This window comes from Toxoplasma gondii, chromosome VI (assembly GCF_000006565.2).
Source record: "Toxoplasma gondii ME49 chromosome VI, whole genome shotgun sequence".
Taxonomy (NCBI): domain Eukaryota; phylum Apicomplexa; class Conoidasida; order Eucoccidiorida; family Sarcocystidae; genus Toxoplasma; species Toxoplasma gondii.
In genome coordinates, this window is record NC_031473.1 from 2,254,030 (window position 1) to 2,276,864 (window position 22,835).

The following is a 22,835-nucleotide window of genomic DNA, read 5'->3' on the forward strand; positions in this document are numbered from 1 at the left end:
CGAAACATGCTTGCCCGTCCGGATTGCATGCGATTGTGGTGTCTGAACAGACTCGCCTTTATTTTCTCGGTTTCGCCTCTCCACATTTCTGCCATCGGTCGTTTGCGTCTTCTCTCCGTTTTCCAAGGGAGAGGAGCATCCGTAGCGGACTGCCGAATCTGTTTGTTCCCTCTTCTCTCTCTCCGTCGTGTGACGCTGCCGACGGAACTCGGTTTTCGCGCCGCGCCGCTGAGACTCGAATTCCTTGGGAGGTTCTCTTCTCTGTTTCCTCTCCACTTTCTCCGGTTGCATGCACTTTACACCTCCGGCCTGAAACTTCTGTTTCCCTCGGCTGCCTCCGTTTTTCCTTCCTTCCCCGCCGTATGCTGACGTCCTGTCTGTATCCCGTACACACTGGACGCGTTCTCGCTCCTCGTCTCAGGTTACTGTCTCCTTCGACATTTCGCTACCTTTCTTTTCTCTTCCTGTGTCTCTCTTCGTCGCTACGCTTCTTCTGTCATTCTCTTTTCGTCGTCCTCGCGCTCGTCGCTCGCCCCCCTCTCTTCGCGCCATCGCCGCTCGTTTCCTCGCTGGACTTTCTCCCGCTTTGGAGGATCTTTCGCGCCTCCTCCCTCTCTCGCTTTTGGTGTCTTCTTGCCGTTCGCCGGCGTCTCTGCGCTATCCTCGACCACGATGTCTTGCGCAGTGTAGGTACACCCCAGACCATGGCTCCGGCGGGGGCGAGTTCGTCGCCTCCTCCGGGAGGCGGGAGAGAGACGGCGCCTCTCGCGTCTTCGCTCTCTCCGGCTGAGCAGCTGGTTTTCGATGTGAAAGCAGCAGCTGCGTGGACTCTGCTCCACGAAGAATTCATTTGTCATCTGCGGCGCTTCTCCGACGATCTGCGCGCCCTCCACTCGAAGGGCCTCGCCGTCGCCTCAGAAGTCTCCTCTGTCTCTGCTGGCTCCACGAAGCCTGAGGGTGTAGGGACTGCTCTGTCGCGTTCGCTGACGTCTTTTCTCTCGCTGTGTTTAGCCGAGGCGAACCAGGCAGACCGGCTAGCGACGCGACTCAAGGCAGAGGCGACGACGCCTGTGGAGGCGGTGCTGGAAAAGACACAGAGTCCGCAGGCTGAGCAGGAAAACGAAGACGCAAACACTCCCAGAGCAACTGGGCAGACGCCCACGGGATCAGGTGTACAGACAGCCGGAGTCGCTGGTGAGGTAGCCGCGACTGCCGAGGTGCAGAAAGCTGCGAAGAAACTTCAACTCGCCCACGAGGAACTGAAGGTGAGGCCGAAGTTTTCATTAAGACGCTTGCGAATCCGTTGAGTACGCTGGCGGATTGTCATCTGCGTCTCCTTCCGGGGCGACAGGTACCTGTCCTGGTTCGCGTCTGCATACGCCTGTGTCTAGGTAGAGGTCGACTTGTGTCTCTCTTTCGAGCCTTCCAGAATTCTCTTTTTTCTGCGTGTGTCGCCTTTTGCACCTGTCTCTCTGGTTCGGTCATGTCTCCATCTGTTTCTCCGTCAAGGTCGACATACGCCCCATGAGCTCACTGTCTCGATCGGTCTACATGTTTTGTGTGTTGATGTCTTTGTCTCTCTCGAAGTCTGGACGCTCCGACATCTCCCCACATGCGTCTGTCAGTCTCCCTCTGTCTGTGTCTCGGTGAACGTCTGTACATCGGTCTGCATCGGTCTCGACGTATTAGTGTCGATCTATATCTTTGTGCTTGTCTCTGAACTTTTGCCTTTCGCCGCGGCGCCGCGGGAGGTCCTGACGCGTCTGAGGCCTCAGTGTCTCTCTCCGTGTTTCTCCAGAAATCGGAGGATAGTCTGAAGGAGCTCGTCAGTCTCTTCGGTTCCTCTGTCGCGCCCCGCCTCCTTCAAAAGGCTGAAGAACGCGTGGATCGCGCGAAACGACTGCATGCAACAGCCGAGGCGGACTACCGCAGTGTGGTACACGCAAACGCCCGTCCTGAAGTCACCGGACGAGAAGAGACTCCTAAGGCTCGCCTGCTGGCTCCGCAGAAGCGACAGGAGTGAGGCGTTTCGCTCAAAAGAAGAAAACGAAATCGATGCGTTCGTGGAGTACTCGAATCTTTCGCAGAAACGCCGGTGCTCAGGTGCAGGTTCTTGCCCACAGCGAAGCCGACTCGGCGTCGTGTCTTCCCTGTGCCTTTTTATCAAACGCAGACAGGACTGGACTGTGGGGTGAAGACAGTGGCAGAAAAAAAAGTAGAGGATCATGCGAAGAAAGCCGATAGAAACGGGAGAACAGGAGATAGAAAGAGAAGGAGAAAGGCGATGCGCACGGCAAGGTCTTCGTTTGCAGTTGGTACTTTCCTCGTTTTGATAACTTCCACGTTTCACTCGAGAGGTGCATCTCAGTGTTCATCTGTCTGTTTGTCTGGCCCCACACTGCCAACTGCGTACCAAGCGGTTCGGGTGTACATACTCCCTGATTACCACCTGCGTTCTCTTGCTTTCAGTCCCTGCTCATGGCTGGTGTCTCTCGTCCACGCTCGTCCCTCCGACGCGTTGGGAGGTTTCGTCGTCGCGGCAAACGCGGGAGAGAAGCGAGCCATCGTCTTTTCTTCTTCGCTCGGTACTGCCTGTGTTCTCGCTCTTCGCGCCTCAGCTACGGTGAGAAGAAGTCGGAGAACTTTGTCTTTTTCTATAGTTGTTGGGAAGCGACATTCTTCTACGGCTGTCTCCACCAGATTCTCTCTCCCGAGATGTTCTCTTGCACGCACGGTCAAAACGTGTAGCGGTGAAGCGCAAAGATCTTTCACCCTTTCCCCCTTTTCCCCCTTCCCCTCTTCTCTTTGAGCCATTTCACAGGGATGCTTTTCGATGCACGAACGCGCAAGCCGGCATTTACCGTGCATCTTTGAGCATGTATGAAAATCCGCGCGTCTGCCTGCGATGCTATTTAGAGACGCCGGTGCCGTATAACAAACGTATCCGAGTCCACTGTCTGCATGCAGTTACATCGCCATCTCAGGGTCGGTCTGTGGGTCCAGAGATCCATACGCGAGGCCATGCCCACTGAATGTGGAAAGGTGAATGCCCGCGCAACACACACGAGGAAATGAGCTGAAGAGGCTGGTTCTGTGAGTGGAGACAGCGATAGGTTTCTCTGTCTCGACCTGTCGACAACTGGATGTGTGTGTCTCGTTCTGCGGCTTTCTGCTTCTGAGTCGCGACATCCTTTTCGGCATCTGTCCACCCTCTCGTTCGCTCGACGGGATGTACGTTCTTCTTTCCAGTGCCTCCTCGACAGCACTCGCGAGAGCATTCTAGGGCGTCTGCCTTTTGTGAAGAAAACCGACGAGGCGTCGCGCGAGACGGTCATCGTGGCCAATTTGAAGAACCTCCCTGCAGAAGTTTCGCGGCCTCTGCTCTCCACGGAGGTCGAAAACTGCATGCGGCGCTGCGTCGACTTGTCTCTCCTTGAAGATGGGAAGCCGAACGGCACTCTTGAGACCACAGATGAGGCAGGTAACAAAGCGAAGACTTTTCTTCCTTGAATAGACTCTCGCGGGCAATCACCTGGCGCTTTCAAGGTCGGAATGGTGCCGTCGTGGGGTTCCCTTGTTCTATTTTTCTGTCTTGTTCTCTTTTTCTCTCTTGTTCTCTTTTTCTCTTTTCTTTTCTCTCGCTCTCTCGTCGCTTGCTTGCTCGCAGATCTCTTCTGGTTGATTTCGCATCCGACCAACGAGCTTGCTGACGCTGTCTGCTCGTTTTTCTGCAGGCATTCTGACGCTGAAGAATCTCTTGAAGCAGAGGGAGAAGGAGCTCGAGAGCGAGAAGGAGCAGCGGCGCGCGCTGCAGCGGGAGCGGGACGCACTCGAGGAGACGGCTCATGCACTCCGCATTCGGGAGGCCTCTCGCGCGAACGAGTCTGAGCATCTGAAGAAGGAGGTGGACCGCCTTCGCGGCTTGCTGGCCACCAGCTCGCAGCGAGGCCTGGGAGGAAAGACCGTGAGAGAGGAAGGCGCTTTTCTAGAAGACGAAAAGAGAAGAAAGCTGGAGCTCGAACCCTGTGCGACACGAGACGAAGTGCCGACGCAGGGGGGGGGCAGAGGGGAGCTGTGGAGCACAGTAGATGAGGAGCTCGACAGCGAGTCCCGAGAGAGGGGAGAGATACTTCCCTTCTCTCGGTCGCAGTCGCGGCATCCACATCTCCCCGAAGACTCGACATTGCCGTGCTTCTCATCGACATCAGGACGCGGACGGGGAACCGAGAGCGACGCGACTTCTCCCGTCTTGCCGACTTCCTCTGGCGCGCGTACGAACGCCCGACCCGCCGCCACAGGCGCGAGAAAAGAGGATGGGCAACTCAGTGGCGAGGCGTCCATGCCTCGTGAGGCTCTGGACGCGCAGTTGGGATGGCTGAGGAACCAACTCATGTACGAGGCCTACCTCGTTTCTCTGCGGCGCCTTCCCCTGCCGCTGCTGCTCTACCACCTGTCGCCGGTCGGCGCGCGCGCTGCGCGCCGACCGGCGAGTGCTGTCGGAGACACTCGGAGACTGGCTCCTGCGAACTGTCTCCAGCGTTCGGAGACGCCAGGGTCTCCGCCGCGCCCCAGTGCGGGGTCGACGTCTCCGCCTGCGCTGAATCTCCCTGCGCGGCGACATCCCGCCTCTGGCGGCTCGAGCGGCCGCGGCGGCTCGGCCGCGTTTTTCTGTCCGGCTGTTGCGCCCACCCAAGGCGACGCAGAAGCGTCTTTCTCGCTCTCTTGGGAGAGCCGGCGTTTCCCCAACTTCCTCGTGTCTCTTGTGGAGGGCCTCGCAGCCGCTGCGCTCCCGCGTGCTCTCTACGAGTGCTGCAGGGTGGCAGCTGTCTCCGTTCTGGGAGAAGAGCGTCGGGGCGCGCTGGCGTTCGGAGGACGCGACGGCTTTGCGCGGGAGGTATCACACCGCATGTCCCTTCTCCAGGTGCAGCGAGACCGAGAAAAGCGCCAGAGACGCGAGAGAGTCGCGAAGGACTCGACCGAGTTCTCGGAGGAAGACCTGCAGATGCTCGCCTACGAGCTCCTCCTCCTCTGCGCCCACTTGCACAGTCAGTACGCAGCCTTTGCGGCTCTGGTCGCGGAGGCAGACGCCGAGGGTGTGCGGGAGGGAAGCGAAGAATCCCCAAACGAGGCGCAGAAGAAGACAGAAACCCAGAGCGCTTCGGCCCGACACTCCGGCGAGGCGATCGCCGAGAAGGCGAGCAGAGAGAGGGAATGCGAGGCTGAGGTGGACGCGCTTCTCGACAAGACTGGGGCGGCGGCGCCTTCGAGGCGGCGCCGCACCCTGCTGGCGAGGCGCCTCAGTGCAAAGCGACAGGAGAGGCGAGCACCCGAGCGGCCTGAAGAAGAGATGACTGGGAAGGAAGCAGAAGACGCTTCGAAGTCTGAGAAGAGTCGAAGAGGCACAACGCGGAAGAGCGGCGGCCTTCTCTTCTTCTCACGGGGCGCCTCGGGTCTCCTCACCCGGCCAACTGCGCCGGGGACTGAACGGGAGGCGCAGGCGATGGCTGCTGAGCGGGTGGGAGGCAATTGCAGCAGAGACGAGGCGACATTTGGCGAGAAGGCAGGAGGCTTCTCTCCTTCTCCGCGTTCTCCCCGCCGCCTAGCGCAGGAGGACCAGCGGAAGGGAGAGGATCCGGCGAGCGACGGCCTCGCGCCCTTCGGTGTCTCCGTGGAGGCCTGGCTCCGCCGGACCGGAGTGGTGCCTGAAGCCAGGGACGCAAGCGCGGCGTCTTGGCGAGAGGAAGGCCTCAGTCGCGGGAAGAGAACGGCGACGCTGTCCAGATGGATTGCGCCGGATCCGCCGCTCCTGCACGCCAACGTGAAGCTGCTGCGTCAACTGCTGGTGCTCTCCAGAATTGCGTTTCAAATTCCAAGCAGCAGCAGCAACATTCTGCTGCGACTCCTCGTCCCCGCAGCAGACTGTCTCTGGGCTGCAGGCAGCCGCAACTGTCTCCACCCTTGCGACCTTCGCTTCCGCGTCGCGCGCCTCACCGAGGCCTGGCAGGTGAGTGCAGGCGAGAGAACAAAGGCGAAGCGAAGAAGAAGGACAGAGAAGACAAGCAGCAACAGACGGCACAGACAGCGGAGAGGACCGGCGAGGAGAGCATGGAAGGGGAGAAGAAGAACGACGGGAAGGAAAGAAGAGGGAGAACAACGCATGGAGAGAACTTTCCCGTGGGGGAGAAGCTTCTACGAGCTCCTGATGTTGCCCCATTGGAAATCTGTGGAGTTTTGAGGGGGACTGGAAAGGCGAGCGTTCGCAAGAAAAGTTGGCAGATGAGAAAAGAGAAGGAACAACTTCGTTCCACCTTTGAGAAATGTCTTGCTTTCCCCAGAGCGTGATTTGCCGCTCTTGACATTTTTCTCCGCCTTTTCTCTTTCTCTCATGACTTCTCTTATCTCCCTGTCTCTCGACGTCCCCTGCTGAGGCACCCCAGGGAGACCGCTATCTGTGCAACTGCAGTGCTATTCGAGGTCTGTTTTTATGTTCCGTTTGCGCTTTTCTGTCAGATGGCGGCAGCGCCCGCGTCGGCGGCCTCGCTGGTCTCTCCCAAGGACATCGCGAGGAGGCCGCTGCGGAAGCCAGAGACATCTGTGACCTTTGTGCATCCGAAGAAGAGACGAGACCAGCTGCTGCGCTTTGGAGGGAAGAAACTGAAAGAGGAGGAGTCTCAGCCTGTCTCCGACACCCGCCATGTATCGTTCCTGTCTCCTGGGGCTCGACAGACAAACAGAGACAGCTGCAGCGTGACCTCGCTCTCCTCCGCACGCTCAGGCGAGCAGGTGGGAGCGTGTGAAAGCGAGAAGGAGAAGACGGACGAGAAGAAGGAGAAAAAGGAGAAGAAGCCGGGGCTGAAGAGCGCGCTGAAGCGCTTTAATGCACAGACGACGAAGAACGCGTTGAGCGTGATGGTCGGCCCGCAGGGGCATCTGCTGTGGGGCGCGCAGGAGAAGAAGTTACGCGGAGTCACGGAGACAAATCCGGCGACCCGCGGCCTGTCCTGCCCTCACGACTTGCCGCCTGTCCAGGGAGGCTTCACGCTGTGGGGCGACAAAAAAAGCGAAGAGGGTGAGAAGGACGCGCGAAGGCAAAGTGGGGACCATTCGAGTCTTGGTGGGGTGTGTGAGTCGAAGAAAGGGTCTTGTCGCGACGGAAAACCTACGACCTTTTTGAAGCGTTTTTCGCCATCGTGTCTCGCGTTCGACCCCGTCTATAAGGCATTCGTCAAGCGACAGCTGCAGCTGCTCCACATGGCGACTCTTTTGCGATTTACGCGGTTCTTCCGCTTCTTCTTTGGAGAGGCTCTCAGCCGCCGGGTCGCGGACCTCGCCCCCGAGCTTCTGCCCACACACCACAGAGACTCCAAAAGCTCCGAGGTCGCGTTTCCTTCGCTCTCTGCCTCGCCGGCGCCGGGCGCCAGCTTCGAGGCCGGAGGAGGCCCTCTAGGCTCGGCGCGAAGGGCAACGCCCCTGCACCCGCCAGTCTCTGGGACCTTCTTCTCGTCTCTCGCCCAGAGTCTTCGGCAACGGACGCGACCGGCGCGCTTCGGACCTCGCGGTCCCGAACCAGGGGAGGAGCTCCATGGGGACAACGAGACGGCATTCTTCAGTGAGCCATTTTTCTCTTCCTACCGAGCCCCGCCACCCTTCTCTGCGCTGTACACTCGAACAGAAGGCAGCGACGAGAGAGCTGCACTTCTCTACTTCATTCTGTGTTTGCTGTGTCACGAGGCCGCTCCAGAGGCGCCATTCTGGGCGTACGGTGGAGACGGCGTCGTGAGCGCGGAGACAGAAGGGCCAGCTGCATGTCCCCGGCCTCCGGCGCGGCTGCTGTTTGCGTTGGAGGACCTCGCCGACGCCACTGCGGCTGCGGCGTCGCTCGACCTTCTCCCTCTCCGGCAACTCGCCGCCTTCTACCACATTTTCCTTTACCTCTTCGAACTCGATCGTCTCCTCAGCCTCGCAAACGCTGCGGGCGCTTCGCCCTGCGGCTCGTGGGGCGACCCCACAGTCGACGTCGAGCTTCTTGAGGTGGAAGTCCAGGTCTTGAGCGAGAGGACCCGGGCAGAGTTGAAGAGCGAAGCGAGGCAGAGGAGACAGGAGAGAGAGGCGAGAGGAGACTGGCACACGGAGGAGAGTCCCGAGGAAGACGAAACTATCTGGGAGCTGCGCTGCACGCACCGGACTCGAAGCGGTTCCGAAATGCTGCAGAGACTTCTCTTCATGATGACTGCATGCGCAGATCTCGATTCCGCGATACGCATCGCCCTCGCCAGGCGCTGGGAAGCGAAACAGAGACAGGACACAGGGAGACACGGACAAGGAGACGCCCGCGGAGACGGCGAAAGCGCAGATCACGAAAAAAAGCTCTTTCTGGAAGTGCCAAGAAGGCCAGGAGGAGAGATGAGCGATGGTGAGAAACGAGGAAAAATGGCTTCGGATTAATTACGATGGGTTTTTAAGGCAATACGAGGGCATTTGTTTCTTGGATGTGGCTGTCGTTTTCTCGGGGCTTCTTCCAGTGGAGAGCGATTCCGGAAAATGCATGCATGCTTCGCACAGACCTTCGAGGTCGACACCAGCCGAATGACCCGTAGAAACGACTCCGCAGAAAAAATAGTGTTTCGTCGGACGTTTCGTCTAGGTTGCTCGTCTTGCGCTCGAATGGCTGCTCCTAAGCCGTTGCGATTTTCTCAAGAACTGCGCCCACTCTGTTTTTTGCGCGTTTTCTCTCTCGTTTTCCTTGTCCTTACTTCCTTTTCTCGCTGTCCTCGCTGTCTGTATCTTCTTCATGTCTCAGCTTCACTTTCCTGTCTGACTTTCTCCTCTCCTCTCATAAGAAGCCCCTCTACATCTTTCGCAGGCTCTTCTCTTGTTCGTCGCCGGTTTTTTTCCGCGTTTCTTTCTTCTTCTCCCCGTGGCTTTGTTCAAGTCGCCTACCTTCTTCCGTCGCTTCTTTATTTTCTGCTGCGTGTGCTTCCCTCCTCCTCCGCCTCCTCTTTCCAGGCACAAGTGCGAGCTTCTGCTCAGATTCAGAGTGCAGCGCGATGTTCCTCTCAGACGTGGAGAGAGAGGCGGCGGCGTCAGGGTCTGGGGCAGCGGCGAAGAGCCGCTTGCGCGCGCCCTCGCGTTTCTTTCGTCGCTCTCGAAGCTCACGCGCGCTGTCTGTTGCAGGGCACCTCGGCCTTTCTGGAGACTCCGAGGGCGAGGGCGTCTCCGTCAGCGGCGGGAGAGAGACACGAGACGTCGCCAGAGCAGACGACGGGCGCCCTCCGCTGCCCCAGGTCCGGCTCGCCCGGTCGCAGTCGCGGAGGCTAGGCTCCCGTCGCCGCAAGCAGACAAGCGAGGATCGAGGAGAAGTGGATCCGACGAGAGAGGAGAATTCACACGTTCTTGGGCTGCCTCGCGAGCAGCTGCTGGCGGCCTTCTGGGCCATGGACGTTCCACTGCTCCTTTCGCTTCTTCTGCTTCTCTCCAAGTGCTGTCTAGACAGCCGAAACGCCTCTGGGCTCCACGTCGACGCGCCCGTCCTCGCGCAGGGCCTCGTCCTCGTCTCCCAGGCTGCGCAGCTCGGCGTCGACCCCACAGCTGTCTCCACGCGCGAGGAGACGTGGAGACACCGCCGCCGGGAGACAGGCGCGGCAGAGACCAAAGGCGGCGCGAGTGGGCCTTTGCCTGCTGAGCTCTCGAGGTGCTTCAACTTGAGAAAGGCTGCGCGGGCCGGCGCGGGCCTCTTGCCCCTGTCGCTTCAGTCGCCTGCTCTGCTCCTCGCGGCCTGCGTCTGGCGAAACGCCGCAACTGCCTCGTCCCTCGCCAACGTCGACTTGTTCTACGAGGAGACTGGAGACCGAAGACGCAGAGCAGATGGTGCGGAGGCGACAGCGGAGTCTCTCGAGGCTTTCCACGCGTCCGCCTCGCCATGCATGCAAGACCTCAACCTCCACGCGTCGCCCTGCCCCTCTCGTCTCTCGAGCCACACGTCGACTGTCTCCCCCGGAGCCGCTCTCGAGCCCCAGCCGGGGGCGGCGGGGCAAGCGGGCTCGGGTGCGGCTGTGGAGCCTCAGGGTGAGAGGGGCACAGTCTCTGCGGAGGGTGTCTCCGTCCAGAAGAAAACCGACAGTCCGGCTTTGGGACGCGTAGGTTCTTTGGGACTGCCCGAGAGCCGCCAGGCGGAGCTGCTCGGCGAGCTGCGCGTCGGCGCGAGTGTGGGGCCTGACGGCAAGGCTCTGGCGCCGACGGGCGCTGCTTCTGACGAGGCCTTCGCCCCGATCGGCCCCGAGGTCGTCGAGGCTGTCGCCGAGATCCTCTGCGCCTTCCCCACCTTCTTGAAAAAGCCTTTCGCGGAATCAGCGGAAGCCGAGCCGCCTGCGCTCGTCCTCGCGGCGGCCGCTGCCGGCATCCGGAGTGGCGCTACGACTCCGGTGCCGTCTCCGGCTCTTGATCTCAACGCGTCCGAAAGGCCGGAGGCTGACGCGGAGGGCGCGGGGCGGGGGTCCGAGCGCGGCGAGACGCTGCGGGGCGCGGAGGAGGGCGACGGGTCGTCCGGCGAGAAGAAGGAAATCCGAGATCGAGGAGGAAAGACGCCCAGACGCGGATTGTCTCGCAGGAGTCTCTTCGGCGGCTCAGGCGGCTCCAGCAGCCTCTCGGGCCTCCGCGCGCCGCCCGAAGAGGCCGCGCAGAAGGGCCTGGAGTCCCCGCGAGCGCCACCGCCGTCTCCCTCTCCCGAGGACCCACAGAAGGTGTCCCGGAGCCGGTCGGTTCTGCTTCTCGCCAGGAACCGCCGCAAGTCCGCCGCGCCCCACGCCGGTGGCGCCCAAGGGGCCGGTAGGCGCGCGGGGCCCGAGCCGCGGACGCCCAGGGCCCAGGGGGCCGTGGCAGGTGGGGCGACCAGGCAGGAGGAGCCCGCGGCGGAGGACTGGGCGCTGCACAGGAAACGCGCGCTCCGGCTCGTGGAGGAGACGCCGCTCAGGTGGTTTGCAGTGGTTTACGAAGCGCCGGAGCGCGTTCAGGCCGAGAGCCGTTTTGCCGCGCAGCTTGCGGGGCGGGCGGCGGAGGACGAGGGATGCGCCGGAGAAGCAGCGAGGCTCTGTTTCTTCGACGAGCCAGTGGAGCGGCGAAATTTCATGCATGAGCTAAAGAATGCCGGCTGGTTCGGAGGCGATTGGTGGACGGTCAGCGAGACGCGTCTCCGTCAGTGGGGACACAGAGACAGTGCTTGGAGCCAAGGTGAGAAGTGAGGCAAGACGCGAGCTGGAGACGTTTTTCTTTTTCCTCCGTCACGCGCGTTGGATTCAATTGTCTCTCCATGCTTTGCTCGTCTGTAAGGCCGTTCGCTGCCCCAGTCTTTCAGCAATCAATGGATACCCCTCCCCCCAAACCGCCGCCCAGCATGTGTGTGCAGTGTGTACCCTTCGCTGCGCCTGGAGGCGGCTGTCCTCTGGTCGTCGTGGCGTCTTGCTCACCTGCTCTTGCAGGGTCTCTCTCGTCTTTTTTTTTCTCTGGTGCGTGTGTCTGCAGCTCTTCGGCGGTCCGCGTCCAGCCGACAGTTCTTCTTCCTTTCGCCGGCTCTCCCATCCCGCGTGGAGCTTCAGCAGGAGGAGGCCGCCGCGAGCCAGCTGCTGACGTTGTTTTTCCTTCTGCTGCTGCAGAACCAGCTCCAGGACTACCGGCGTTTCTTCGAGCCTGCATCGCTTGCGCATGCGCTCGGTCTCTGGCGAAGCCTGGTTCGTTTACTGCTGCAGCTTGTCCAGCAACGCTCCCTCTCCACCCCTTCCGAGGCTATCACCGATCCAGGCTGTCCAGCTTGCCCGACCTCCTTCACGGGCACCGTGATCCCGGGGGGTCTCCGCGCCCCCGCGGGAGTCCCCGCGGGCGCGTCCGTTGAGGCCGAGGAGGCTCGGCGCGCCCTGGCGCCGGGTGTGTGTGGGAGGACTTTCTGGGCCGGTTCGGCAGGCGGAGGACCGTTTTTCGAGCAGTGCGAGACGCAGGCGGTGCTCTTGGATTGGAGACACTTGGAGGAAGGAGACTTGGCGCTCTGGCAGGCGTCGGTCGAGCAGCGTTTCGCGGCGCTGCTTCAGATCTCTCGAGAGCGTGGAAAGTCCTTCATCGCTCGAGGCGAACGCTGTAGCCATGACGAAGCGACTGGGGGGAGAACGAGTTTCCGCGAGAGTTCAAGGCGCCGGGATCGGGAAGGACGCGAGAGAGAGAGAGACGAGGGCGACCCCTCGGTCAACCAGACTTCTGGCTCTGGCGACGCCCGTCACTCTCGCCTCTTGCCCTTCTTCTCTCCTTCTCCCGGTCTCCGCTCGCGCTTCGCGTTGCCCTTCTTCTCTCCTGGGGGGCTGGGGCGTCGCGCGACAGGCGAGGCAGGCTCTTCGTTCCTTGACTGCTCCGAGGAGTTGCACTGCGACGACGAGAACATGCTGCGTCTGTCGCTGGCGCTGAGCGGTCCTTCGATTCTTGAAGACTCGCTCAGGTGCTTCATCTACCAGTCCCTCACGAGTGCCGCGGGCAGAGAGTTCCGCGGAGCGTTTGTGGCTCTCGAGGCGGACCGCGAGGCCCAGAGGGAAGGACGGGGGTACTCGGAGCGAACAAGGCAGTGGAAGAGAACCACGGATTCGCCAGTCCCCGCTGACCTCCTGCGCCTCTGCGAGCAGGAGCAGGACGCTCTTCTTGACCAGGTTGTGGCGAGTCTACGTGGATTCCTCTCCCATGTGAGGGAGGAGCTGCTGCTCTACAGCCCAGTATTTGCACCCCACCTCCCGCTGAGAAACGAATTCTCTTTTCTGATTCTCTCTGCGGCGCGGCTTCTCGTCGCCGCGCTCCTCGCCGAAGTCTTCAGAACGGCTGTCTGGGCGGGCACTGGGGGGGAGGTCGAGCTTCTGCCGGCCAAAGGCGGCGCCGAGCTTTTGGAGGTTCTCGGCGAGTTCGAGAAACTCTGCAAAGAGGTGAGGACGCGTGATGCTTTTCAGCGGGAGAGCCAAACAAGGCGTTCTCACTGCTTCTCGCTGCAAACGCGTGAGGAGCTACCCCAGAGACGCAGCGGGAGGAGAAAGAGTGGACTGCACGGTGGTGTCTTCACTTTCTTCAATACCGCTTCGAAAGAAAGCGCCCGAACGAAACGAGATAACTCTAATAACGTTGGTCCTAAAAGATTATACGGACGCGTCTGTATCCGACTCGTTTCCTATGCAACATAGGCGAGACAAGGAAGTTTGGAGTTGAAAAGGCACTTCAGATCTTTTTCGAGAACCGTCTCGTGGAAGGCTCTGGGACCCATCCGACGGGGGCTCGAGACGCATGCGTTTTCTTCCCTCTGCATGCTCTCTTTTGCACGTTCTCTGTTTCGTTTCTCTGCGACCTGCTGCCTGGTCTTCAGCTGTATATCATCAGCATGCCTTCCCCTCCTTTGGCGTTCTGATTCCTAGAGCCTCTAGAAAGTCTAAGTCGACGGCAATCGCTGGTGACTTCTTCGGATGCCCACGTTGATAGAAAACTCCACACCAGGCGACTTTTACGTCGCTGAAGACAATCAGAACTCCGTAGCTTTAGGCTCTGGGTGATCTTCTCGTCGCCGTAGGCTCTGGATGAGCTACTGGAGGTATCTGTTTTCTCTCTGTCATCGGCACCTGCTTTCAGCTCTCCTTCGTCTCCCCTCTCTCCTTCCTCTCTCGTCGGTCTTTCTCTCTGTTGTCTCTCGTTCATTTTCTTTCTTCTTCACATTTCTTTTTCAGGTCACGTTGAGCCGAGTCTCGGCGCTTCAGCCGCTAGCCATCCCGCCGCTGCTGCCTCCAATGGCTCCTGCCTTTCTGTCTTCCGTGTCTGTTCGGCTCGACGCGGTCTCCTCAATGCTTCGCTCTTTCCTGGAGAGAGACTCGTTGGTTCCCGTAGACCCTCCCCACAGCAGCTACAGCGAAAAGGCCGCGGACTGCTGGCATGTCGTCTGCAACCTCGCGGCTGCTGTCTTGGAGACTCCGGCGCCTATCAGCTGGTAAGGCCGCGACGCTCCGTGCGAGGAGGCCTCGCAGAACGCACAAGCACAAGAAGCTGGAGGAGGAGACTGTGAACGCTCAGGAGAAGAGGGAACGCGGCAGGCGGCGACGAGCGGCGGAGCGAAGAGAGGAAAAAACGGAGAAGCAGACGAGACCGAGAAAGGAGTCGAGGAAGGGAGACGAACAGCGACGGGGGCGGGGGGGGGGGGGGGACAAAGGAAAGTACATCTGCGAAGGAAGGTCCACTGCATGCGTCAGAGGGGCAGGGCGTGAGGCTGCAGGTGACCTCGCCTGGAACGTCGAGGATTCACAGAGCTCGAACGTCTGCGCATGCAGAGCTGAAGAGACACTGCGAACCGAGTCCCCGCCATTGTGTGTATCGTGTGAAGTCAGTTGTCAGTACATGTCTGTGCCTCTGGGGTTTCGCGAGAAGAAAAATCGAGAAATGTTAATCACGATAGCAGTGCAGTTGGTCCTCCTGCTGCGATTGGCCGCTCGCTGAACGGCAGCAAACATGCATCCGTCACTTGTGTTGCACAGGCAGGAAAAACGCGCGACAATTCAGGTCCGCGGCCGCCCCAGGTTTCTGTGTTGGCCGCGTAACCGAGGCTTTTCCGCGTCCTCGCTTCGGTGTCCGCTCCGCAGAAAAGGCGCTCGACATACGCTCTACTTTTCGAATCTCGGTTCTCCTCGCAGTCGCCGCTCTGGTCGGCTGTCCAGCAGTGTCTAGACTCCACTTGGGTCTGCATGCATGCGGCGCGAGCTGGGGAGGCCAAGGTGTGTGCCTCCGCTTCAGGGCATGCTTCTCTGGTTTTTGAAACATCCGCGTTTGTTTCGTCCGCTGGCTTCGCAGGATTCTGCCCCCCTTCCTCAAGTTCCTGCACTCCTTCTTCGTCGCGTTTTCTTCCTTCTGTGCGTTGTCGCCGTCGGCGGCAGAAGAAGGAACGTCTGCGGCGCTTCTGCTTCCTCTCCTCGCTCTCGAGCAGCGACAGCTGAAGAACTTCTTGTCTCTGCTGTCCGCCGAGGGTCGCAAGGCTCTGAAGGTCGACGCCGCTCTGCAGTCCGCGGCGATGCTCGCCTTGGCGCAGATGAGTGACGCCGAGGGATCCAAAAAGAAGAGGGCCGCTCTCACGTAAGAAAGCACCCGAGGAAGAACGAAGAGCTCACGAGAAACAGGACCAGTTCGTCTTCCGTCAAGGGAGAGAAAGGGCAACACAGCCACACAGTCTCCGCAGCTTGCGACATACATACGCACAGACATGCACTGTGTTTGCCAGTCTGCATAAACAGATGTGCTCGTGAATATACATGTATACCTGTATATGCGCATGCATACGCATATGAGAAATGTGAGTGGAGGAACGTGGAGCTGTGGCGACAGATCTGAATACCCATCGGCTTCGAGGAGCCAGACCGGAGGAAGAGACCAAGACGGATTCAGTCCAGGCTTTCGTATTCACATTTGCACATACGGATATATATATATATATATATATATATATTATATATATATATATTATATATATTTTATATATATTATATATATATTATATTTTATATATTATATATTATATATGTATTATATATATATTATATATTATATGTATATTATATATTATATATATATGTAAATATGTATTTCAGAAGATGTACCACCGTGTGTTTGTATGCGCCAGATGCGCATTTAGTCTCCATGGCGTACAATCGACGTGGAGAGACGGACAAGAGTCAACAGTAACTGTCTGAGAACTGAGACCTGCAAACGTCTGTTCCTATTACTGTACTCTCTATATTTTAATTTTATATAATATGTATATAATATTATATATGTATATATATATATGTATTTATTTATTTATTTTTGTATGTGTGGATATTCATATGGTTTGTCTGACTAGGTGGGCAAGCTTTGTCAAGATGGGCCAGCGGATGTGGGGTGAAGATGAAGACCAGAAGCGTCAGCGCCGGGAGAAGCATCGGCACTCTGCAGGCTTCTCAGGCGACTTTCTCGAGCCCCCCTGTCCCCGAGGAGCGCCTTCCGACGCAGGCGAATCTTCAGCTTATGGTCAGCTCGGTCGTTGTTGTTTCCTGCTTTTTCAAACTCTTCTGCAAATGTTCTTCTTCCCCTCTCTGCGTCCACGGCCGCACCCACACACAAGCCTGTGGTTCACACGCGTCTCCGTGACGACCTGTGTGCCTATGCAGAAGAGGAGATCGACGTCTGTGTCTTGATTTCGAGATGCATCTCTATGCAGATGGTTTGTGGGTCTGTAGCTCTGTGAAGACGCTCAACTGTTTCTCCCCCCGTCCAGCTGTCTGTCTCTCTCCCGTTCAACGTGAGCGTCTGTCTGGGTACCTGGGTACGTCAATGTCTCTCTCCACATAGAGCTGTGTCTTTCTCTGAGGCCTCGGCGCAGACTCCTGCATGCGCATGCAACAGTTTGTCGCGCGTGTACTCCATCCAGTCTTTCTCTCCTTCAAAAAGGCTGCGCATGTGGATGCTTCCCTTGCCTTTCCTCCCAGAAAGCGCAGCGCCGAGCGACGTGGAGAGTTCGACTCGGCGAGGGAGGAAAAGCTTTTTTCAAGTCTTCGACAGTTCCAGAGGGGCGCGAGCGAAAGGTGGAGCCGAGAGCGACGGCGAGAGGAAGGAAGCCTCTCGCGCGAGTGAGCGGAGCTCCCTGCCGCCGCCTGCGCCCTGTCAGCAAGTCGAAGGAGCGGCTCGCACCAAACGAGGAGACTGTTCCCGCAGGCGGGGGCGAGGCCTTTCGCTGAGACTGAAGGCCGAGAGAGAAACGCAGGCAGCGCGCATCGGCCCGGATCTCGCGCTGCTCCTCCAAGGCGTCGACGAGGCCGAGCGCATGCAGCGCCGCTCCTGCGAGGCTCTGGCGGAAGAGACTAGAGCGGGGCGCGGAGACACCTGCGACGAGAAGGAAGAGCGCGAGGGGAAGCAGAAGCGAGACGAGGAGAACAAGAACCGCAGGCCAGACTGCGCAGACGGAAGCGCCAGGTGTGGGGAGAGGAGTACGGGGGGGACGCAGAGTCAAGGCGTTCTCCGGTGGCTTGTCAAGCTGCAGAACGTCGACATGTTCATGCGCGAGCTGCAGAAGCTGCAGGCGAAACTGCGCGCTGAACTCGAGAGGAGAGCCCGTGAACGGAATCCGAAAGATGTAGAGATCGTGGAGAAGCTCGCGACGCTGGCCGGCGTCTCCGAAGCCTCGGAAGAGGAAGTCGAGAGGGAAGAAAGCGAGGGAGGAATCGCGAGAAACCAGCGTCGAGCGTTCTGCCAAGTGGAACAAGACGCTCAAATTCTCGATCTAGAAGAAATGCTCAACCAACGGATGCAACAACTCCACGACCTCCTACACAACACAGCCCTCAAAGTTTGCGAGTACGCCACACATTCCAATGCATATCGAATTATATCGGCATGCACATGGATATCCCTATAGACCTTTGCATGCGAGTCAGTAGGTTACCCTAGGTAAATACAGTTTATACCTGTATATATGAGTAAGACATACATGCAAACGTGTGCAATTATACACAAGTATATATATATATATGTATATATGTATATATGTGCATGTTAAAAACTGCATGCGTCTCGGAAGCCTGTTTTTCGCCAGAGTAAAAGATGTTTTCTTCTTTGTCTTTGTGCAGTCACGTAGTCACGCGAATTCGTTCTGTTTCGCCGCTGCGATTGTTTTTCTTTCCGTCCATGCATATGGCGACGCCGTGAGCGAATGCAGCTTTTTGCATGCGTCCGTGTCAAGTTCCCAGACTGCGCTGGTCAGGAGTGAGGGGGTCCTTCGCAAACAAATGGTGGAAAACAGGAACGTCGGAGACGCTTCCGCGAGTTGAGGGCAGACACAGACTGAGAGCAGAAGCGACGTCTGTACCTCCGTTTTCCTTGGGGAGTCCGTCTGTCTCGGCATCCGTTTCCTCATCCCGTCCACCTTCTCACTCCTCCATGGGGGTTCGCATGCAACTGGTTTCTCTCAGGACTGCAGCGGCTTACATTGTGTACTACGAGCTCCAGCACGATATCTTCGACCGGCTCTACGGAGAGAAGGAATTCTCTTTTTACACTCTCGAGAGGATTGTTGCGGCGCTTCCCAACGTAAGGGCGCAAGCAGGAAAAGAGCGGATCACGAGGAAAGAACGTTCTCGAGATGTGCAGATCAGGAAACTGTCAAAACCGGGAAGCGTCACTCTCGTCGATTCCTTTTTCCGTCCTGGTGTATTTCTTCCGCTCTACGTCTTTCCTTCATTCTCCCTAATGTTCGTCCTCTTGTTCTCTGTCTTGTTTTGTCTCTCGTTCTTCGTCGTCGTTTCTCCGTATTTGTTTCGTGGTATCTCTCTTGTTCTTTCCTTTTCCTGTGTCACTGTCTCTTTCTGTCTCTCCTTGGGGCTCCGTCCGCTGTCCTCTCGCGGCCTTCTTCTCGGTGCTCCTTCCCCGTGTCTGTCGCTGGTCGTCGCCGTTTTTCCCGGTTTTCCTCTTTAGCTTTTCTGACTCTTCTTGCCACTGCTTTTTCCGGACTTCCGACCTCTCCTTCAGTTCTCGCTCCGCTTGTTCTTGTTCTTCTAGACTGTCGAGCGCTTCTTCGCGGCTGCGCCAGAGGGCTATCAAGACGAAGCGGCGGCGGCCTTCACGCGGTGTCTCACTCAGGTCAGCGCTCGCCGGAAGCTTTCTCAGTCTTCGGAAAGAAAAAAGTCGAAAAAAAGAGAAGTCGAAAGACGAGCAAAGAACTCAAAAAGTTGGGACGCGGCGAAGAACTTCTGTAGGAGAACAAAATTCAGAAGGAACGGTTCTCGCTTCGACCGCCCACACTTTCGAGGAGATGACCAGCAGCTCCTCGAGGAACTCCGGCGGCGTTCAGAGAGCGCCAATACCCTCTGAAACATATTTGTTGAAAACGCGTTTTTAAAGCGTTGAGAGACAGAACGTGGATACTTGAAACCGATCTTTCGCTGCTTCTCGGTGATCGGGAACACACACGCCTTCTCGCAGAATCTCAAAAGTCACCGCAATCATTCACATGCATGTACCTATCATCCTATAAATATATATATTTATATACATATATATATATATATATATTTATATAGGTATGTTGATAGGTATATATAGGTCTATCTGCATAGACACACATATATATGCAAGTGTGTGTAGGAATTCGTAGCCAGTTACCGCTACATATAGGTCCCTATATATATGTATATATATCTATATATCTATATCTATATATATATATATAAATGTATACATCTGTCTTTATATATCTATAAATATGTATTTATATATCTAAATGTATGGACATGTATTTGGGTGTGTGTACATTGTGTGATTGTTTTTCAGGCCTGGTGTTTGCTGCTGACAGAGCTGGGCTACAGTGGTCACGTATTTTCGGAGAGTGAAGTCAGCACACTTGAGGCGGACCTCGAGTCTCTCCGGCACTACATGAAAAGCAATGAGATTTCTCCGATTTTCGAAATCGCTTCCGCCTCTGGAGAGGTAAACACTGCGTCTGCTCCTGTATTTGTCTTCGACTTCCTCTCCTGTGTTTGTCGCACTGACGAGGCCTCTGTGCCTGTCTTTGCTCGCTTCTCTGTCGCTGTCTCCGCCATGTCTGTGTCTTTCTTCTTCTTTGTGTCTCGGTTCCTACCGCGCGTTCCGGCACCTCTTCCGCTGCACCTGTCGCTGTTTTTTCGCAGAAAGTTTCTCTCGACATGTTGGAGAAAGTGGAAGACTTTCTTGTGATGCTCGCAAGAGACGGCGCATGTCTCGCGCGGGTCGAAAGCGAGAAGGAAGCGGAACGGCGACGAACGAGTGAGCGTGACGGAGCAGGCGCGAGAGAAAGATCGAGGTGAGGAGAGTCCCCGGACTTCCCGATGTCCAATTACCCATGTTCACCAATGTGCACCTGCATTCTCGTTGCTTGTTTTCGCTCACACAATACCCCCCGAAAAGGTAGACAAAGCACTCTTTCTATCCATTCAGAGACGTCTCCATAGCAAGCTTTCGACCTGCGTATATATGCATATATATACATATATATACATATATATATACATATATGTATGTATATGTATGTATATGTATGTAAGGGTGTCCATTTGTGTGTGCAGATATGTTTATATCGTTAGGGATGAGCTGTAGATTTTTGTCTGAACGTAAGTGTGTACCTGTGCGTTTTGGAGGCGTCCTGGGGTACCCGTCCGTTATCTGACGTCGGTTTCGGGTTTCTTTCCAGTCTCTCAAGAAGAGTGGATGGTTGTGAGACTCGTTCAAACAAGAGACGTGGAAGCCAGGGAGACAGCTCGGTCGCGTCGCACACCGTGAGCAGTATTTCAAGTCAAGAGTGGAAGCATTCCTGCGCCTGAGCGAACTCCGCGCATCTTGCGTTCGACCTTTTCGCGGCTCTCGTTGGCTTTGTGCAGAAGCTTCTTCCGTGGGCGAAGCAGCAGCCGGCGCCGCGGCAGCATGTCGCCTCGGGCAGGATCCGAGGAGGACGGCAAGAGGTCGCGAGGGGTGTCTCCTGCATTCTTTTCGTTCGCTACGCGAGCAGAAAGCGGCAACCGCGGCTTTCCGGGAGAGACGGAGAGTCACACGGAACCTGTTTTCCGAGCTGGAGGCGGGAGAACCAGCGACGAAGACGGCAAAGACGAAAAGAAGAAGAAAGGAGGAATGGGATCGGTCGGAAGGTGGATGAAAAAGAACCTGATGGGGACAAGCGCGCCGGCCAAGTCGGAGACAGATCGGTCTCGAGACGTCTCTCAGGCTCGAGCGCCGTCGGATTCCGGCGATGAGTGGAACCTCAGATAAGGAGGAGAAGAAAGACAAAGTGAACAGGAGAGGGAGGGAGAAGCAGCCAGGCAGATGCGACAGGAGAAGCAAGCAGCGACAAGGAAGGAGAGGAACCAAGAGAGAACGAAAGCAAAGGCAAACAGGAAAGAAGGAAGGAGAAGTACCGGTAGAAATCGGCGAGAAAGAATGGGAAGAGAGAGACAGAGAGAAGCCTCTCGCCGGAAGAAAGGAGGAGAAAAACAGAGCCAGTGGCGGAAGGTGGACATCTGTACTGGTTCTGCATGTGCGAGAGTCCAGAAAAAATCGAATGAAAGATGCCTCAAACGAGGACAGAACGCATGCGCTTACTGAGTAAGGCATGGCTTGGATGTTTATGTCTGCGAGGAGATGTCTTCTCCGCGCAGATGCTTTCACCTCTTATTTTGCGCATGCAGTTGCGTGCAATTCATTCCCCTGTCCATCTCGCCCCGACATTCGCTCTGCTCACTCCTACAACCATCTGCGTCGAATTCTCCACTACGTCGATATCCGTTTTTACTCGGTGCGCTTGCACTAATACATTCGTATATATATATATATATATATTTATTTATGTACATGTACAATGTCCAAGTGTATATACACAAATGACTTGCATTTGAGCGGAATAGAGTTTGGAGTTTTCTTTTTTCATAGTCTGTGACTCAAGGCATTTGCGACTTTCACTAACGTTTTAGTCTCTCGGTTTTTTGTCTCCTGTAACCTAGCGACCTCGCGTTTCGCGCCCGGGTCTGCTGGCTTATTTTCGCAACTTTGCATCTTCTGCTTTCCATTTCAAGCGAGTACCGCCACTCCCACCGTCTCCAGCTTCCTGAGTCGCTTCGCAGCCTTGCTTCCCAGAAGCACACCAGACCTGCCGCGCATCTTTTTATATTTAGGCAGGCGCATACATATATACATCATACATATATATATATATATATATATATATATATATACATATATATATACAAACATACACGTGTGTATAGATATATATGCATATATATGCGTATATATAGATATTTATACATATAATTATATATATGTAGATAGATAGATACCCCTCTATATAGGTATATGCAGATACGGGGGGAAGCCAGGACGGAAAAAGTAGGAGAGGCTTGCAGCGAAGGGCAGGCATTCTTTGAATGGTGAACCAGGTAGGGACCTGCGGGTATCTCTTCGTTCCTCAGTGCGGCAACGGAGCTGGCGGGGGTGCAGGATGAGAGTCCCTACCTTTGTCGGAGTTTCTCGTGAAAGCCGCAGTGCAGAGAACAGAGACGCTTCTTTCTCCGAGAACATCCTACAAACCGGTGGCTTATTTCCTGATAAACTGTGTGAAAGCATTAGCTGACTGCTTCTCTGAAGAGTCGGCAGCTTGAGAAAAAGTGCAAGTGATTCTCTTCCGAATAATGAAGTACACGTACTAGGCAAAGGCTTTTTCTGAGGCATTTGTACTTTTTTCTGAATGTCTACTTGAAGGTAGTCGCGGAACTCCTTCTCTGACAAAGAGTACTCTGAAGACGGACTCTTTTTTTAGGCTGTGCATGCGTCGCCCATACCGGGACTGCTCAGGTGAGAGAGCGTCAGACTGAAGATCCGAAGGCCCACTGTGCGGTTCCGGTCCACGGCTACTTTCCGAGGCTTCGCTCTTTCTCTGCTCCAGAACGTTGGAGAGAACATAAGAAAAGTCTACTGGGGAAAGACTTGCGGGCAGTTCGAAGACGCTCGAGTGCTGCGTCTGAAGGAGGCACATGCGAGAGTGGACGTCGTCCTCAGGGTCCTCGGTGGTTTTCCTCCGATCGCTGTGCACATTCAGTTCTTTGAGCGCGAGAGAAAGCTGCACTTTCTTGCATCGCGCAACTGGCAGGGGGCTGAAGTGCACCGCAGTAAGAATAAATAAATAAATAGCCGGTCACTATCGTGAAAAATTGCCGAGTTTCGTCTTGTTGCGACCTGGTTACGGAGCTGCTGTCTGGCTCACCCTGTATACCAGTGACTTCAGTGCGTTCTTC

At 56.5% G+C, this 22,835-nt stretch overlaps 1 protein-coding gene across 1 annotated transcript; it reads left to right on the forward strand.

The window, feature by feature from the left end:
* The first annotated feature begins 76 nt into the window (after positions 1–76).
* Positions 77–21,629, forward strand: TGME49_242780 (hypothetical protein). Its single transcript, XM_018780657.1, has 18 exons — positions 77–1,265; positions 1,799–2,019; positions 2,470–2,623; positions 3,250–3,481; positions 3,735–6,004; positions 6,511–8,413; positions 9,007–11,226; positions 11,518–12,947; positions 13,734–13,990; positions 14,845–15,123; positions 15,890–16,056; positions 16,515–17,379; positions 17,994–18,111; positions 18,580–18,660; positions 19,351–19,506; positions 19,707–19,858; positions 20,433–20,738; positions 20,773–21,629. The coding sequence occupies exons 1-18, from the start codon at positions 363–365 to the stop codon at positions 21,152–21,154; spliced, it is 12,096 nt and encodes a 4,031-aa protein (XP_018637494.1). The 5' UTR covers positions 77–362; the 3' UTR covers positions 21,155–21,629.
* Positions 21,630–22,835: the final 1,206 nt, after the last annotated feature.

Coding starts and splice junctions, on each gene's coding strand:
- TGME49_242780 (XM_018780657.1), top strand. CDS start 363: ATGCTGACGTCCTGTCTGTATCCCGTACACACTGGACGCGTTCTCGCT. Junction 16,057..16,514: donor AGGCGAATCTTCAGCTTATG/GTCAGCTCGGTC, acceptor CTTTCCTCCCAG/AAAGCGCAGCGCCGAGCGAC. Junction 17,380..17,993: donor ACAGCCCTCAAAGTTTGCGA/GTACGCCACACA, acceptor GGTTTCTCTCAG/GACTGCAGCGGCTTACATTG.